At 43.1% G+C, this 19,637-nt stretch overlaps 1 protein-coding gene across 7 annotated transcripts in view; it reads right to left on the bottom strand.

Moving 5' to 3' along the window:
- Window positions 1–760: 760 nt before the first annotated feature.
- The window catches only part of LOC132836279 (gastrula zinc finger protein XlCGF7.1-like), a 34,518-nt gene continuing 15,641 nt past the window's right edge, over window positions 761–19,637 (bottom strand). For 4 of the 7 annotated variants that reach the window (XR_009647351.1, XR_009647352.1, XR_009647349.1 and 1 more), the window contains 3 exons: window positions 18,012–18,095; window positions 9,053–9,136; window positions 3,063–3,880 (listed from right to left, as the gene is read on the bottom strand). Coding sequence is in view for 2 of the 7 variants with exons in the window: in XM_060855666.1 (XP_060711649.1) it covers window positions 1,106–1,231; window positions 3,228–3,803 (702 nt within the window). In the remaining 5 variants the exon portion in view is untranslated. Of the gene's footprint in view, window positions 1,232–3,062; window positions 3,881–9,052; window positions 9,137–13,796; window positions 14,019–18,011; window positions 19,080–19,637 lie in introns of those variants that run through there. The other 3 variants (XM_060855666.1, XM_060855665.1, XR_009647353.1) reach the window with 3 other exon arrangements.

Here is a 19,637-nt window from a genome sequence, read left to right as displayed (position 1 = left end):
TACCAGAATGGTTCTAGGGATGAGTGTGTTCTCCACAAGATTTGGTAGGAAGTTTAGTTTTTGGAGGTGGACAGGAGATTTGATACATATTAAGATAACGTGGCAATGAAAAGCTGATCCCATCCATAGATTGTACAAAGGGGAAAACAATTTAAAGAATCCAGGAAAGCAAAGTGGAATGAGGAAGGATTTCTCCATGCAGTGTGCATAACCTGGAATTTGCAGTCCATGACAGCGGTGGAAACAGTGATGAAGAATAATTTCAAAGGCAAATTAGACAGGAACTTGTAGGGTTATGGGGTCAGATCTAAGCAAGGTGATTGAGGGATTCTATGACTCTTGACTGGCCTGCTCAGCTCAAGGTATCCAAAGCTTTGATGGCTGGAATGGCCTCCTTTCCTGCCCTAACGGCTCTATGGTCGAAAGGGAACAATTTCAGTTGCTCTAATCCCTCCAAACGTTATGACACAGAGGTAGAATTCCTCTGCTAATTAAACTAAAACACCTAGGAAAGCTCTGCAAAAGTGAGGACTGCAGACGCTGGAGATTAGAGTCGAGAGTGTGGTGCTGGAAAAGCACAGCAGGCCAGGCAGCATCCGAGGAGCAGGAGAATCGACGTTTTGGGTAAAAGTTGATGAAGGGCTTTTGCCGGAAACGTCGATTTTCCAGCACGGAGAAAAGCTTACCTTGCCATCTGTTAAATGCGAGTGAGTGAAAGAAAACCCCTGATTTCCACTGTTTAAAGAAAAAAAAACCCATTTATTTTACTAACTCTAACAGTGAACATTAAACATAAAGTATTAACGAACCCAAGCCCCCTTACCAATCACTATCTGACAACAAATTCTGAAAATGTTTCTACAATAATTATTAAACGTTAAATTACTTAATCTCCCAAAGTCCATATAGTGTCTCAAGCTGTCTTCCTTCCGGTCTTCTGAATCTGCTGCTTCCTTCTGCCTGACTCTGCTGTCACCTCCCTGGACCGTCTTCTTTTTTTTTTAACTGAATGTCTTTGCTTGAAATTCCTTGGTACTTCTAATAGATGGTGCCTTCTGAGAGGTTTCTTTTGAGAGTGTCTACAGCCCTTTCAGATGACATGCTCTCATGTTTGATGGGCGGTTAGCTCTGACCGATTTTCAAAATGCCCTTCCTTTTTGCCACCAAGATGCAGAGCCTCGCATTGATCCGATGTTGGCAATACAATCAAATTCAAATGGTTTTTGGTATCCTGGGAAGAATTTAAATAGATTGGTTTAATTCAAACCCTGTTGCTTTAACATCTAAACACAACCCAAGCTGATTGTTACATATTAATAATTCTCACCACGCTCTGCAGCTGTCAGCCAGTCACAGACACATGTACTGTTACAACCTCTCATCTCCAAAAAGGCAACTCTCTCAAAGTGACCAGACACTCTTTACACTTTGTAACACAAGTAACTGAGGTCCCTCATCCATGCTGCGATACCCTGCATTCCCGAAAAAACAGCAGTGTCCTAAAGTGAGGCCCACTGATAGAGGCACTTTTTGAGGAATAGCAATGAAAAGGAGGAATGTTCTGGCCAACTAGTTTAGAACCAAGATACCGGGAGCACTGCCAACATTTGCAATTTATATTTAGAGAAAGGAAATAGAGGGAATCAAGGAGACACCACACAGATTGTAAACCCAGTGTCTGAACTGAGACCATTTAGCTGGAGAGCTTTGCTCCATAAGATACTGAATGGTGACCTGATGGAAGTCTTTAGGATGATGGACTTTCAATAAACCAATAGGAGTTTCAAGAGAAAACTTGTTTATCCAGTGTTATGAACCAGACCAGACCCAACACATTCTGTTCCCCCCTCCACCGTCCCTCCAGAGTATATCCGGGAGATAGCCTAGACCCTAACTTTTGTAAGACGCAGTGTTCCAGATATGATACCATTGGCCCACCACTACACTTTTATCAAAACAACCTTTATTCTTAGAACACAGTTAAAATATAACAAAAAGAATTGGCATAACTTTACTCTATTAAAATACTTAACAAGATAATGTATTATTCAACCACGAATCATCAACTGTTCCAATACAGACAGCATCCCATAAACACACCCTTGGCAAAGGTAACTCAGTAATATAGTTACTTTGCTCACATGCTGCCTCTCTCCAGTCCAGTAAGAAATACCAAAAGAAGCAATCTGCCCCTTTTGATTGTTCTGAGGAAGCCTTTGTGTCTAAGATTTCACTTTAGCAGCAGTGAACTCAAGCGTTCTGCTCCAGCAGCCAGCTAAAACGTACTCAATTAACTGAAAGCAAAACTAAAGTTTTCTGGGTCTATGTCAGCCTGACCCTGTCCAACCTTTTGCCTTACTTAAAAAAATTCCAGAGAGAACTCGAAGTAGTTTACAAAGTGCCTGTCTGAAAGAGACATATTGGCACTGCTGTGACAACACCCCTCCGTAAGAGAAGCAGGGAAGAACACAGCTCTTGTCCACCAGCAGGGAGTCAGAACGCGGAACCTGTTACCATTGTGAGTGGTTGAGGTAAATGACATGAGTACATTTAATGGAAGCTAGATACAAACATAAAGGAGAAAGGATTGGAAACATATGCTGATGGGGAAAACTAAGGTTTTAGATTAGACTTACAGTGTGGAAACAGGCCCTTTGGCCCAACAAGTCCACACCGACCCGCCGAAGCGCAACCCACCCATACATTTACCCCTTACCTAACACTACGGGCAATTTAGCTTGTCCAATTCACCTGACCTGCACATCTTTGGACTGTGGGAGGAAACCGGAGCACCCGGAGGAAACCCACGCAGACACGGGGAGAATGTGCAAACTCCACACAGTCAGTCGCCTGAGTCGGGAATTGAACCCGGGTCTACAGGCGCTGTGAGGCAGCAGTGCTAACCACTGTGCCACCGTGCCGCCCCCAATGGAGGTTCACGTGGAACCTAAATATTGACAGAGACTACATGAGCCATCTGGCCTGGTCCTGTGCTGGAGACTCAGTGCAATGCAGACAAATTATTTATTTCACATCTACCTGCAGTGGGAAAGAAAACACTATTATCCAGGATGAAATAAGCACTTTTTATTTCGCTGAAAGTGTACACTCCCAGGCTCAAAGAGCATCAGGTTTACTGGAAGCTGGGTGATCAGGCTGACAGAAAGAAAGTCTTTCGCATCACCCACTGTGAGAATGAACAGAGTTCACTCCTGGGTGTGACTTACAGCAGTGGCAACAGTAGAATCCAACCTCTGTGATCCCTTGCGAACCCGTTGGTGTTTCAGCAGATGCCACAATTGAGCGAACCGCATCCCACACACAGAGCAAGGATATGGCTTCTTCTCCATGTGAACTCGCTGGTGTGTCCGCAGGTTGGTTAACCGAGCGAATCCTTTCCCACATATGGAGCAGGTGAATGGCCTCTCGCCAGAATGAACGAGCTGGTGTGAAAGTAGGTTGGAGGAGTCACTGAACCCCTTCCCACAGGCGGAGCAGGCGAATGGTCTCTCCCCATTGTGAATGCGCTGGTGTCTCAGCAGGCTGGATGAGTAAGGGAACCCCTTCCCACATTTGGAGCAAGTGAAGGGTCTGTCTCCAGTGTGACTTCGCCAATGAGTTTCCAGCCTTGAGGGGGTAATGAATCCCTTCCCACAGTCCCTGCACTTCCAGGGTTTCTCCTCACTGTGATTGCAGTTATGCTGGAACAATTCCGATGATTGGCTTAAACCTCCCCCACACACAGAACACGTGAATGGTTTCTCTCCATTGTGAAAGGCATTTTTTACCTCCATGTTCAACATGTGATGACTTTCAGTTAATGATTTATTGAGAGGCTGTCAGATTCTGATTTGGTTTGTTTTTCCTGGTTACAAATACCCTGTGAAATTGAGGTAAAACAGAAAAATGGAATCAGAGAAAACACATCAAAACACAAAGGCTAGTTGTGAAATTGAGCAAAATGAATCTAGACATTCATGAGTATGTGTGTAGGAATAGTGACCAGGAAAGTGCCAGATTATCATAGCTACCCAATGTGTTCACCAGTGTCCATTAGGGAATGGAATCTGACATCCAGTCTGGACCCACACAAGTCTCTGGCTTTTATGCCAAGAGGTGGGAGGATGGGGATGAGATAGACAGAGAGGTGGCAGAAATGGTGGGGGCGTTGCTGAAGGAAACAGAAATTATATAATTACAAGTTAATCACATCTATGAAATAATCTCTTAAACCCTGAACCTTTCTCAAATTGAGGGAAGGATGTTCTGGCTACAGAGGGAGTGCAAAGGTTTACCAGACTAATTCCTGGGATGGCAGGTCTGATATTTAAAGAGAGACTGAATTGGTTAGGACTATATTCACTGGAGTTTAGATGTCTGAAGGTTAAATCTCACAGAAACCAATAAAATTTGTATCACAGAGTCTCACAGAATGGAAATAGACCCTTTGCCCAACTTGTCCATCTCGACTAGGTTTCCTAAACTCAACTGGTCCCTTTTGCCTGTGTTTGGCCTATAGCCCTCAAAACTTTTCCTATCCATGTATCCATCCAAATGTCTTTTAAATATTGTGATTTGTAACTGCCTCTACCACTTTCTCTTGTTCCATATATGCACCAGCCTATGAGAGAAAATGTGGCCCTTCAGTAAAAACCCATCTGGTTCACTAACAACTTACTTTTTCTTTAAAAAAAAAGGAAAATCTGCCATTCTTATCCAGTCCAAGCTACTTGCGAAACACAAAGGATGTTGGAAAAACTCTTCAGGTTTGGCATTATCTCTGGAGGGACAGACAGAATCAAAGCCAACGCTGAGTTCACAGACCCCCTTCAGAACTTCATTGCTGTACTTATTGGTGCTAAATCACAAACTATAGCTTCTCGAATGCCATAGCTACATCTTGTTACATGTTAAGGCATTTGATAATGCTCCCCACGGTAGGCTGATGGAGAAAGTGAGGTTGCATGGGATCCCGGGTAGACTAGCTAAATGGATAGAGACCAACTGGGCAGCAGGAGACAGAAAATGGTAGTGGAAGGGAGTTTGAAAACTAGCCACCGGGATACATGAGCACCAACTAGCCACCAAAACACATGAACAACTATCACTGGTATCCATACACACAGACAAAGAGGGGCACCAGTTTGCCTGGGACAATGCACCCATCCTGGGACAGGCCAAACAAAGGCATATGCAGGAATTCCTAGAAGCCTGGCATTCAAACCAGAACACCACTAACAAAGATAGATTTGGACCCATTTAGGAACCTCTCAAAAACAGAATTGGAAATGATTTTACCCACCACAACAAACCAACACACAAATTGCAAGTGGGACAATACCAGAGCTTCAGCAGAGACTCACTGATGATGTTACCTAGCATGGTAACAAAACGTCTGAAAACAAACTCACCGGCTCAGCGAGCAAACCAACAACCCAAATCTTTTATCTGCCTACTCTCTTATCCTTTCTCTCTGGGCTCCATCTCTAACTATCCACTCATTCCTTCTCCTCCCAACTCTCATCAGCATTTTCCTAGTTGCTAACAGTTCTGAAGAAGGGTCTGACAATAAAAGGTTAGACAGGCTAGGAGTACACCTGCTGCAGTTTAGAATCATAGAATTTTTAGTATAGGAGGCGGCCATTCAACCCATCATCTCTGCACTGGCCTCTGAAAGAGCTACCCCACAAGTCCCATTCTCCAGACCTACCTCTGTAGCCCTTTTAATTATCACTTTCAAACATACAAGCATACCGAACAGCTTCTTCACTATCCTGTCAACCTGGTACTCCACTATGAAACTGCACTCCAAGATCTCTTTATTCAGCAACAGTCCACTGGACCTTCCCATTAAGCGTAGAAGCCCTGCACTGATTTGTCTTTCCAAACTGTAACACCCCACTTTATCTACTGCTGACACACCATTGGGAGAACTTACAAAACCACATTCTATACAATAAAGGCCTAAAAGCAGCTCTAAAATTACTCTTTTAAAAAAAAATTATCCTTCCCTCAGTCACAGTATTTAATTTTATGCAAATGAGGAAAACAATTTAAAATCTTAAAATCCCAGCACTTCGACGAAACTCGCATCAACCAATAACAGCCTCCTCCTCAATCCTCTATCAGTGAGCTCTCACATCTCCAGATCTGAGTAAGTTCAAGCCCTGATCCCTGTCATTATTTAAACTAGTGTCACAAAGTTATGTACAGTACTCAAAGTGGAAGGCAGGAAGCTAGAGATTTTTTATTGCCCCTTTTTTTATTTTTTTACAAACAGTGTGGTCCCTTTAAGAGATAAAGTTCTTTTTAAAGCTTGGAGATGTAAAAGACACGTCTGCAAGCAGCTGCAAATACATGTTTCTATTTAAGAACTGTCTGTGTAATCAATTCACTGTGTGACTGGATACTTTAAGCTTTTTGGATTAGATTAGATTCTCTACAGTATTGAAACAGGCTCTTTGGCCCAACAAGTCCACACCGATCCTCCAAGACCCACTCAAACCCATTCCCCTATCCTATATTTACCCCTGACCAATGCACCTATCACTATGGGCAATTTAGCATGGCCGATTCACCTGACGTGCACACCTTTGGACTTTGGGAGGAAACCGGAGCACCCAGAAGAAACCCATTTGTTTTTATATTTTGGCCATGAGTTTGAATTTAGCCAATTAATTTAAACCAGGCCCTAGACACTGAAAGCCAACTGAATTTAAAACTGATGGTGTTGACAACCTGAAACCAATCACATTATAAGAATTTGATGTGTCAAAGTAGGTATATAAAAAGGGTTTTTTGACAAATGGCGAAGAGCCAACTGCCATCTGAAGAGAGCGCTACCCTCCGTCTGAGAAATAAACATTGGGCTCTCACCAGAAATCACCACACTCTCTAAAAATGCATCATCTATCTATAAAATGCACCACGGCACCTTTAGCTACTAATCCTGACAGCAGAATTCACAGAGAGAACAGTCCTGTCACAAGCATTCAATGATGAGAGGCGTTTTAGAAAGGAGATCAGCAGAGGGCGTGAGGAGCTAAGTTTTAATTTATTGTTTTCTTAATTTCTTGGGTTTATACAAGTGGGACCTGTGTTATTTAAACAGCATACCAACTGAATTTAGTTCAGTCAGGGACTAGGCAGTAGCTTGGGAGGAACTGTCTGATTTGTTCATAATTTTGTTAATTTATTCACTGTTAGGGTTAAATAAATAAACTGATACTTATTACTTATAATGTGAATATGAGGGATTCCTTTCATTTAACCACTCCTTTATCACAGATTGGGGGTGAGGGGTAGGTTTATACCCCTTGGCACATTTTTTAAAAATCAGACTATGAGGCAAGGTGAGCTTCCCTGGGTGATTCGGTTTTAATTATCAGAAGGGTGGTCAACCTCCCCTCTGGAACTACTAATATCCACTTTCGACCTGCTTAGAATAACTAGTAAAGTTAGGGTCTGGGCTATTCCCTTGTAAAGGTTTGAGGGGATCTGGCCTGGCCCTTAACAGGCTGAAGACATGGGTTAGGGAGAAGACACCCTTGTGCTACCTCAGAAGGCTCACTCTGAGATATTAAAGAGTTAACTTGCTCTGCTGACCTGCAGCAAATTGATGTCCCAAGGCTAGGGTGGATATCTCTGACTTGCAGAAAGATTGTAAGGAAATCACATCCCCATCTTCTGGCATTCAAAGCCAATTGCATGGCCATTTCTTAGTTATTTAAAAGCCAATGTCATCTCCTACTATTTACATTTTCATCCCCTATTCAGAAATCAATAAGAACATTACAGTTGGAATTTGACTACTCCCCTATAGTTACAAAAAAAAGATTTGCAACAGATTTGACCATTAAGGGATGATTTACATTACATTGTTTCTGAGGATGAAGTGGTCACTGCATTGTGTCATGAATGGCATGTGACTGTGGCGGAACGACTGGGGGTTGTCTTGTGGGCATTACTAACTAAGATGTAAAGATTGTGTATAAAGGAAGGACAGTTTCCTGAGTTCTGGGAGAGCTTTAGGCACAACTCTATAAGCTCTGCGAGATGTGTGTTCCTCCAGAGAGTTTGCATATACTTTGCTTAGTAAAATTTGGTTGTACATAGAAGTTGGTGTGTTGCCGTTGCATCAATCTTAGGAAACAGAACCTAACAATTCTCACCAACCAGGTCTTGAGTTTTTGTGATAATAATAAGGACTGGTATTATGTTGGTGTGGTGCTCCATATACAAGCATGAAGACAACCTGACACACTCCCTATAATGCGAGCTCATAATATGGGTAAATACTACAAAGAATATCACGGAGTAATCCACCAACCCATGCCATAGTTTTACAAGGATCAAAAACGAGGGTGGATTTGTCCCAGCATCATCAAGGGGGATAGCTACTGAGAGCACTTGACTAAAGGGCTAACTCAGTATGGATTTGCCTCTTATGGAACTGCTCATTGTCTGTCCCACCAGTGAATACCCAAACTGTTAAGTATGCCTTAGTGGGAGACACTTACTTTGTCCCCATAGCAGCCTCAGGATACCAAATGGATGGACATGGTGTGCAGTAAAGTTTGGAATTGGAGACTGAAAACTCAAGCCCATCCATGGATGGGATTGTATCGCGCATGATTGTTATGATGCAATATGTTGTACTTGTTCCTGTGATAGTTTTATTATATTCCTTAAAATGAAAAGTTAAGGAATGGAAGAGACTCATATCCGGGATTGGTCACCGATGCCAAAAGATAGCTCATATGGGAGAGTGTATATAGTGGCTGCTTACTCTAGGGTCGGATTAACATAGATATAGCTAGTTTATACGTTCCTTGCTGCACACTCATGGTCACTTTTATTGATGCGATGCTTATTTTGTAAAATGTGGAAAGCATAACAATGTATTTGCCATGCAACAAGAGGAAAATGAGTACAATATCATAAAATGATTGCAACTTTGATTCTAAGTGCAACCATTTAAATAGTACGTCAAATAATACAAATGAGGTCATGCTTTGTTGAGAATAAACTAATGTAAGGAGGTAATACTCACCACTGCCTGGAGGTGCCCTGGAGGATATAGCAGAGCCAGTAGGGGTGATCTCACATAAATAGGTTACTGCACCCAAGTTCCATCCTGCAGTTAGGAAGAACGAACAGAATGACATTCCAGCTGCATTCCAGGGAGAAGGATTTGTAGAAACCAAAGGAATTTGACAATTGCTCGCTATATATGGTAAAACTATTTGGAACTGAACAAGTTTCACAAGAAATTCCAAGTAAGGAAATCGGAATGCCAACTTGGCAGAGCAACCCCCGATTTCAGCAGCAACTCTGGGAAACGACCAACTGTGAAGAAATGCCCCATTTCAGCAGGCATAGTAGAGACATTGAGAAGTGTTCCAGCCTGGCCAGCTGCCAACCGGGTGGTGATGTTTAGGGTTCGTTTCAGAACCCAGGATGGTGGTTGAGATATCTTGAGTAGTTAAGAAAGTGTGTATCATTCACTTAAGTACTGAATAAATTAATTAGGTTTTATAGAGCTCGATGTGTTTCCACTGTATTTTTGTCTATTTATGTACTGTTGTCTCACAGAGGCGAGCAACAGTGGGATGGCTGAGAACTGGAGGGTTACTCTTTAAAATAAGGATTTGCCCATTTAAGACAGAGATGAGAATGTGTTTTCAACAGCGATAGTGAGTCTTTCAAACTCTTCTTCAACAAAGAGGAACAAGAGTCCTTTAAAGTTTTTAAGGCAGATATTGAAATATTTTTGACAGGAGGAGTAGTGCAAGAATATCAGATCGGCTATAATGGCAGAGCTGGTTCAAGAGCCGAGTTGCTAATTCCTACTGCTAATTTGTACGTGAACATGTTAATGTTGCTTTCCAACACTCCTGTGAAACAGATTGTAATATTCTATAATGCAAAAGGATTTCTGTAAACTTAAAATATTGTCAATGATTTGTAGATATAACTCCATTTCTTCATCACCTCTGGTGAATAACCTATAACTCCTTGTCACAGCATTGTGGAAGCACCTTCCACACATTGACTGCACTGTGCAAGGAGGCCAAATATCATCCTGTCCACAGGCTTTTTGGGACTGGCAACATTTGCGGGTCTTGTTCATGAAAAGTAGGGGAGTAGGACTAGTGAATTTGATTCTGCAAGGAGCCAACACGGACAAGGCAGGTTAAATTCTATATTGTAAACTCGGTGATTCTATGACTTGACAAAAGGCACCAACACTAGAGAGGAGGGACAAGCCTCTGCAACCAACAACCATCCCTTCTCCCCAATCTAAACTAACAATCAGTTGTTCTGCCTGTGTTTCTCGATTCAGTTCTGTGAGCGACATCTATAGTTTCAAGAAAGTAAAACATAGCATGCAAGTTCAATTGCTGGAAACATTCATTGGGTCAGGTAGTATCTGTAGAGAGTTACAGTTTCATGATGTGCAGGGCATAAACAATAACTCAAATGAAATCACCATTTTTAATTGGTCTAAGTTATTTTTCTAATTATAAAAAATTAAAAATGTGCTGAATGGTCTACACCATTTAAGATGTGTGAGAGAAATAAATAAAGTGCAGGAAAAACAATCTCCAACTATGAAAGCTACTAGAGTCATGGAGATGTACAGCAATGAAACAAACCCTTTGGTCCAACTCAGCAATACAGACCAAATACCCTAAATTAATCTAGTTCCATTTGTCAGCACTTGGCCCATACCCCTCTAAACCATTCCTATTCATATACCCATCCAGATACCTTTTAAATTTCTAATTGTACCAGCCTCCACCACTTCCTCTGGTAGTTCATTCCATACACGCACCACCGTCTGTGTGAAAAAGTTGCCCATTAGGTCCATTTTACATCTTTCCTCTCTCACCTTGAACCTATGCCCTCTGGTTCACCCTTGGTTATTCAGCCCATCCATGCTCATGATTTCATAAACATCGATAAGGTCACCCCTGAGCCTCTGACACTTCAGGGAAAACAGCCCCAGCCTATTCAGCATCTTCCTATAGCTCAAATCTTCCAACCCTGGCAATATCCATGTAAATCTCCTCTGAACCCTTTTAAATTTCACAACTATTTGAAGATAAAGCAGGTTCATTAGCAGCACACGATCAGAAGATGGGTGTGGTGGTAACATCATTTAGTTACAATTGGCAGAAATAAGTGAAATACCAAAAAGAGCTACCACACATCCATTATTAAAGATAAATTTAGACAGTGGCACAGAGGTGGTCAGAGAGATTAGAGGTGAAAGAAACCAATGAACATAGGTTGAGATTCACAATAAAGGAGACACTCTAGCACCAGAGTCATGGAACCTTTCAAAAATAGCAGAGCACAGTTTTAGACACTTAAAATTGTCAGTGACTGGTTAAAATGCTCACTTCTGAAACAGTTTCAACTGCTGCTGATTTTAAAATCTCCTCCTGGAGCTCGCAGCTAGACATAAAATACAAAAACTGATGTCAGAGAAACATCTCACAGTTGATGAACTATCCAGGGAGCACAAGATGTAATTCCCATTTAATGGAGTATGATCACATCACACACACAAGCAGCGCATCTGGGTCTTCACAAACCACTCATCACCGCATATTATGCCATCCTTAAGAGGACGCAAAGGAGGTTTTACTGGACCATACAAGGGAGTTTAGTTGCAAAGTTACGTTGGAGAAACTGAGGTTCTCCTTTGAGTGGTAAAGGATATTTTGAGGATCATGTGTACTCAGGGCTGAGAGTTTCTGTGATGAATCTATGTGACTGAACATATGTATGGAGTATGGATTGTATTATGAGCAAAGGCTAAACAGATTGGGGCTCTACTATTGACGTTTCGGAGAAGAAGAGCTGATTTCGTTGTCACATATAGGATTCTTAGCGGGCTTGAAATGTGTTGCTGGAAAAGCGCAACAGGTCAGGCAGCATCCAAGGAGCAGGAGAATCGACATTTCGGGCATGAGCCCTTCTTCAGGCTCATGCCCGAAATGTCGATTCTCCTGCTCTTTGGATGCTGCCTGACCTGCTGCGCTTTTCCAGCAACACATTTTCAGCTCTGATCTCCAGCATCTGCAGTCCTCACTTTTTTCTTAACGGGCTTGAGAGGGTAAATGCTGAAAAGATGTTTTCTTTCATGGGACAACCGGAAGGCACTGTCTCAAAATTCAGAGGTGTCAAATTTAAGGCTGAGGAGGAATTTCTTCTCTCAGATGATTGAGTGTCTTTGGAATTCTTAGCCAGACAGCTAGAAAACAGAATCCTTGTGCATGCTTAAGGCTGAGACAGGTAGATTTTTGATCAAGTATTGTGGAGAAACGGCAGGAAGGTGGATGTGACGAGTGTCGGATAAACCTATTGAATAATAGAAATGGCTTGAGGAGCCAAGAGACCTTCTCAGGGTGGCAGCTAGTGAATAGTGGTGTTGAGGAAGGGTCAGTGTTGGGACTACAACCTTTTCTCTATACATTAATGATCTAAATGAAGAAACGGAGGACATTCTGGCTACGTTTTCAGATAATATAAAAGATACTTGGACAAACAGGTAGTATTGAGGCGGCAGGGAGGCTGCAGAGGATTTAGATGAAAGTGAGGACTGCAGATACTGGACATGAGAGTCAAGAGTGTGATGCTGGAAAAGCACAGCAGGTAAGGCAGCATCCGAGGAGCAGGAAAATTGATGTTTCGGGCAAAAGTCCTTCATCAGGACAATTAGACAGGTTCAGAGAGTGGGCAAAGAAGTGCCAGATGGAATATGACGTGGGAAAGTGTGAGGTCATGCACTCTGGTAGGAAGAAGAGAGACATGGACTATTTTCTGAATGGGAATTCAGAAATCTGAAGTGCAGAGGGACATGGGGGTCCTAGTCCAAGATTCTCTTAAGGTAAAACTGCAGGTTGAGTCGGTAGCTTATTTTGAGAGGACTAGAATATAAAAGTAGGGATGCACTTCGAAGACTTTCTAAAACTCTGGTCAGGCCACATTTAGAGAACTGTGAGCAATTTTGGGCACCATACCTCAGAAACAGGTCCAGAGGAGGCTCACAAGAATGATCCCAGGAATGAAAGGTTGTTCATATGAGGAACATTTGAGGACTCTGCGTCTATATTCGATGGAGTTTAGAAGGACGACGGGGGGGAATCTAATTGAAACTTACAGAATACTGAATGGCCTGGACAGAGTGGACATTGGAAAAATATTTCCATTGGCAGGAGAGACTAGGACACATGGGCACAGCTTAGAGTAAGGTGACAGCCCTTTAGAAAGGAGGTAAGGAGAAACTTCTTCAGCCAGAGAGTGATGAATCTATGGAATTCATTACCACAGAAATCTGTGGAGGCCAAGTCATTGAATATATTTAAGACAGAGATAGATAGGTTCTTGATTGTCAAGGGGGCCAAGAGTTACGGGGAGAATGGGGTTGAGGTACTTATCAGCGGTAACTAAATGGCAGAGCAGACTCGATGGGCCGAATGGCCTATTTTCTGCTCCTGCGGCTTGTGATCTACCCCTGTTCCTAATTCCAGCGGACCCTGGGACACCGAGAGGTCTCACAAGACAGTAGATCCAGGTTGGCGTCATTTCCCTCCCCTCAGTCAGACGTTTTGGATTCAAATCGTGAGGTACCACGACAGTACACCAATCCGTCACGGAGGAAAAAGTGGCTAAAAACATGACAACAAGTGGATATCCGTCCGCGTGCACGCGCTGTCCGTTGCCCATATAAGGGCCGGCGGTCACGCTGCTCCCTGACCTTCCATACCCCGCCCCTTCCTCACCTGAAGAATGGCAGCCGCTCCCATGGGCCTGGAACGAAGCCTGAAGCTGTTACCCGTTTGGTACAAACGGGAGTCCGCTAGTGTGCGAGCGTAACTCCACGGTAAGACAAGGTCTTCACAGAGCCTCCCCCATGCTCGCCGCCGCCATCGCTTCCTCCGCTCCGCTTCAATGTCACCATTCGCGCATCCAACAAAAATATAAACATCCGCTTCCGGCGCCGAGGCCCCGCACATGACCCTGCTGCGCCTGCGCATCCTCTCACATGGCTGAGCACCCTGGATCCTCTGCGCCTGCGCATCCTCTGCAGTTCTCACAGTGCTGAGAACCCTAGATCCGCTGCGCCTGCGCAACCTCTCCTCACATTACTGAGAAGAGAAAGTGAGGTCTGCACTTGCTGGAGATCAGAGCTGAAAATGTGTTGCTGGAAAAGCGCAGCAGGTCAGGCAGCATCCAAGGAACAGGAAATTTGACGTTTCGGGCATAAGCCCTTCTTCAGAAGAAGGGCTTATGCTCCTTGGATGCTGCCTGACCTGCTGCGCTTTTCCAGCAACACATTTTCAACTCACATTATTGAGAACCCTGGATCCGCTGCACCTGCGCATCCTCTCCTATTCTCACCATAAGACATAGGAGTGGAAATAAGGCCATTCGGCCCATCGAATCCACTCCACCATTCAATCATGGCTGATGAGCATTTCAACTCCATTTACCAGCATTCTCCCCGTAGCTCTTAATTCCTTGTGACATCAAGAATTTATCAAAATCTACCTTGAAGACATTTAGCGTCCCGGCCTCCACTGCACTCTGCGGCAATGAATTCCACAGGCCCACCACTCTCTGGCTGAAGAAAATCTCCGCATTTCTGTTCTGAATTGACCCCTCTAATTCTAAGGCTGTGTCCACAGGTCCTAGTCTCCTTGCCTAACGGAAACAATTTCATAGCGTCCACCCTTTCCAAGCCATGTATTATCTTGTAAGTTTCTATTCAATCTCCCCTTAATCTTCTCAACTCCAATGAATACAATCCCAGGATCACATTGCTGGGGGTCCTGGATCCGCACCTTGCCATTGACAATCCAAACTGTTCTAATTTTCACTCCATTCGCGGTCCCATGGGAAACGTTATGCCAGATGTGATGTTTCCGAATCAATACTTTGGCACTGTACTTTTTTTAAAATTTCGCTCCACTGATTGGACACTGGGTCAGAAAACCCTGATTAGAACATGAAAATTCAGAGCATGAGCAGGACAATCATCTCAAACAAGTCCCACCATTCTACAGGATTACGGCCAGGCCACCCAACTGCTCAAATCTTCTTTCATACCAGGTTTGATTGGATAATCAGAAGTTCCAGGGATCCACTCAGCTTGAAACCCATACTTGTGATGGAGCGATGATTGAAAATCAGTCGCCTTTTACAGAACTAGGTCAAGTCAGGGCAGGAAATCACTTTGGGAAAAACATCATGCTGAAAGTGACTTGGAACGAGAAATGTCCATGAAATAATTGAGCCTAATGGTTAGATGATAGTGGAGCAGAATGATGGGATCAACCTTGATGCAGTCCAAGGGTGAAAAGAGTTAAGATATCTCACGATCATTCAGAGAGTCATATAGAATGGAAACGGGCCTTCAATCCAACTTGTCCAAGCTGATCAAGTTTCCCAAACTTAATTAATCCCAATTGCCTGCACTTGGGCCATATCTTTGTAAACCTTTCCTATTCATGTACCTGTCCAAATGTCTCTTAAATGTTGTAACTGTATCATCACGTACCACTTCCTCTAGCCACATATGAACCACCTGTGTAAGAAAGTTGCCCCTCCAGTCCCTTTTAAATATTTCCCCCATCAAACTTATGCCCTTAACTTTTGACCTTTCACTCTGTTTGATGTTATCGTCAAACTTACTAACAATTCCTCCTAAATCAATCATCGATGATGTCATTTGTGACTAAGTACTGTTTCAGTACATTGGCAAAGGCAAACTTGATTAGAGGGAATTCTAATGTGGAGTTTAGGAAAAAATGGGCATGGATATGGGAGGTGACAACATCATAGAATCCCTACAATGTGGACCAGACCATATGGCACATTGAGTCCACACTGACCCTCAAACAGCATTCCCCATCCCCATTCTTGAATCCCACATTTCCCATGGCTAATCTACCTAGCTTGCACTTCTCTGGACACTATGGGCTATTTAGCATGGCTAATCCACCTAGCCTGAACCTCTGGACAGTAGAAGGAAACCGGAGTACCCGGAGGAAACCCACGCAGACATGGAAGAATGTGTCAATTCCACTCAGACAGTCGCCCGAGAGTGGAATGCTGTGAGGCTGCAGTGCTAACCACTGGGCTGCTCATGTTCAAAGACAACTAAATTTGGAAAAAGACCAATTTTAATAAGATCAGGTGTGATTTGGCCAGAGCGAATGGAGTGCAGATATTTTTGGTAAATCTGTGTCACACCAGTGGCCAAAAAAACAGACTGTACAGGCTCAACATGTTAAAGATCCAGCGAACCTGGATGTCAACGAATATACAGGAAACAAAAAATGCTGGAGATCACAGTGGGTCAGGCAGCATCCAAGGGGAAAAAAAACAAGCTAAGATTTTAAATCCAGGTGACTCTTTATCATAGCTCTGATGAAGAGTGATCTGGACTCGAAATGTTAGCTTGCTTTCTCTTCATGGATGCTGCCTGACCTGCTGTGATCGCCAGGTTTTTTTTTTGTTTTCAATTCAGGTTCATCATCATGCTGCAGGTGTACAAAACTCTGGTGCACCCATACTTGGAGTATTGCGGACAGTTCTGGTCACTGCATTGTAGGAAGGACGTGGAAGCTTTGGAAAAGGTTCAGAGGAGATTTACTAGGATGTTGCCTGGTATGGAGGGAAGGTCTTACAAGGAAAGGCTGAGGGACTTGAGGCTGTTTTCCTTGGAGAGAAGGTTGAGAGGTGACTTAATTGAGTCATGTAAGATAATCAGAGGGTTAGACTGGGTAGACAGTGAGAGCCTTTTTCCTCAGACGGTGATGGCTAGCATGAGGGGGCATAGCTTTAAATTGAGGAATGATAGATATAGATCTCAGAAGTAGTTTCTTTACTCAGAGCAGGGGTGTGTAACGTACTGCCTACAACAGTAGTAGACTTGCCAACTTTAATGGCATTTGAACGATCAGTGGATAGTCATATGGATTAAAATTAAATTGTGTAGATTAGATGGGCTTCAGATTGGTCTCCCAGGTCGGCGCAACATCGAGGGCTGAGGGGCCCGTACTGCACTGTAATGTTCTAGGTAAATTCCAACGTCTGCAGTAATTTGCTCCTACTAAAGAATATACAGGATTGGGATAGTGAAAATAAGGGAGGTTTGTGGGAGATGGTGAGGGCTCAACACAGTGGAAGCACTAAAGGAGTGGAGAATATGCATGAGGGAACATGAAAAGGGAATTAGGAAAACAAACATAAGTCATGGAAGGATAATGGCAGGGAAACTAAAGGAAAATGACAATGCCAGTCTTTGACCAATTAAATTTACTCCACATGATATCACAAAACAATTGCTGAATACGGCTGAACATATGAGAATCAACATTAGTTGACTGGAACAAGTTAGCTGCAAGCCAGATAGAAGAAACTGTAGAAACTGGTAAACAGGTTACTGCACCCAAGTTTCCTCCTACAGAATAAACAGAATGACGTTCCAGCTGCAGTTAGGAAGGATGACTGAAGACCACTTGGAATTCAGGACTAAATTATCAGGTCAATCGTAGATCAGAACTGTTATCTCATGATTGTTGTAATGCAATTTATTATATCTGTTACTGTAATAATATTATTGTGTTTATTAAAATGGAAAGTTAAGAAATGGAAGAGATCTACAACAGGGATTATCTCAGATTCCAAAAGAAAGCTTTTATGGAAGAATGTTTGGAATGGCTGCTTACTATAGGATAAGAATAACATAGATATAGCTAGTTCATAATATTCCTTGTTATTCGTTCATCATCATTTGTGTTGATATGTTTATTTTGTAAGATGTGGAAAGTACAATGTACTTGCCACAGAACAGAAGGAAAATGAGTAAGATATCATGAAATGATTTGTAACTTTGATTCTAAGTGCAATGATTTAAATGGTATCGTCAAATAACACAAATGAGGTAGTGCTTTGTTGAGAATAAACTACTGTAAGGAGGTAATACTCACCACTGCCTGGAGGTGCCCTGGAGGATATAGCAGAGCCGGTAGGGGGAATCTCAGATAAATAGGTTACTGCATCCAAGTTCCATCCTGCAGTTAGGAAGAATGAACAGAATGACATTCCAGCTGCAGTGAAGCTGCATGGGGCTAAGTTATGATCGAGACCACAAAAGGGAGAAAAGATTTGTAGAAACCAAAGGAATTTGACAATTGCGAGCTATATATGGTAAAATTATTTGGAATTGGACGAGTCTCGCAAGCAATTCCAAATAAGGAAATTGGAACGCCAACTTAGCAGGATTGAATCAAAAAAAAGCAACTGGAAAATCCCCAATTGCAGCAGCAACTCCGGGAGATGAACAATTGTGAAGAAATACCCTATGTTAAGATGCTTAGTAAAGGCACTGACAAGAGTTCTGGCCTGGTTGACTGCCAACTCTCCTGGGTAATAATGTTTGGAGTTGGTTACAGAACCCAGGGTAGTAAAGGATGGTGGTTGAGATATCTCCAGTAGTTAAAGGCATGTATATCATTCACTTAAGTACTTAATAAATTAATCAAGTTTTATACCACTGTAAGTGTCTCTACTGTATCTTTCTCTCTCTCTCTATTATATTTCCCTCCCTACACCTATCAGCGTACCGGAGAGACCATTCCCTCCGTGCCTCCTTCGTCAGGTCCACGACCTCCACCAGCCCATACCCCACTCCTGGCACCTTTCCCTGCCAGTGCAGGAAATGCAAAACCTGCACCCACACCACTCCCCTCACCTCTATCCAAGGCCCCAAGGGATCCTTCTACATCAGTCAGAAATTTATCTGTACTTCTACAAGTGTCATCTACTGCATCTGTTGCATCCAGTGTGGTCTCCTCTCGTCCATCACCAAACCGTTACTATTTGACGCCTGGAGGAGGAATACCTCATATTCTGCCTTGGGACCCTGCAACCACACAGGATAATTGTGGATTTCAACAGCTTCCTTATTTCCCCTCCCCTTGCATTATCCCAGTCCCAAGCCTCCAACACAGCACTGCCCTCCGGACCCGTCCATCGCTCCCCCCGCTGACCAATCACCTTCTCCCACCTTTCACTTTCTCAGCTACCTTCCCCCCCAACCTCACCCTCCTCACATTTATCTCTCAGCCCCAGCCCACAATCCTCGTTCCTGATGAAGGGCTTATGTCCGAAACATCGATTCTCCTGCTCCTCAGATGTTGCCTGACCTGCTGTGCTTTCCCAGCAATACACTCTCGATTCTGATCTCCAGCATTTGCAGTCCTCACTTTCTCCTACACACTGTTGTCTTACATGCACATGCAATTCCTATGTTTAGTGGGGTCCCAGAGTGTTGGAGCCATTGCTATTTGTGCTATATATTAATGATTTAGAATTGAATGTAGGAGAGTTGATAAGTAAGCTTACAAATGATACAAAAATTGGTGAGGTGGATAGCCTTAGATTACACGAGGCTATAGATGGGCTGGTCAGACACAAAAATAATTCTATCAGCATAAGTGAGGTGATGCACTTGGGTAGGGCAAACAAGGCAAGGGAATATACGATGAACAGCAGGACCCTAGAGAGTATTGAGGGTCAGCGGGACCTGTTGGGTATGCACACCACTTCATTAA

Source organism: Hemiscyllium ocellatum, chromosome 46, assembly GCF_020745735.1.
Source record: "Hemiscyllium ocellatum isolate sHemOce1 chromosome 46, sHemOce1.pat.X.cur, whole genome shotgun sequence".
Taxonomy (NCBI): domain Eukaryota; kingdom Metazoa; phylum Chordata; class Chondrichthyes; order Orectolobiformes; family Hemiscylliidae; genus Hemiscyllium; species Hemiscyllium ocellatum.
Note: the sequence above shows the minus strand (reverse complement) of the source record. Positions and strands in the feature narration are given on the sequence as shown.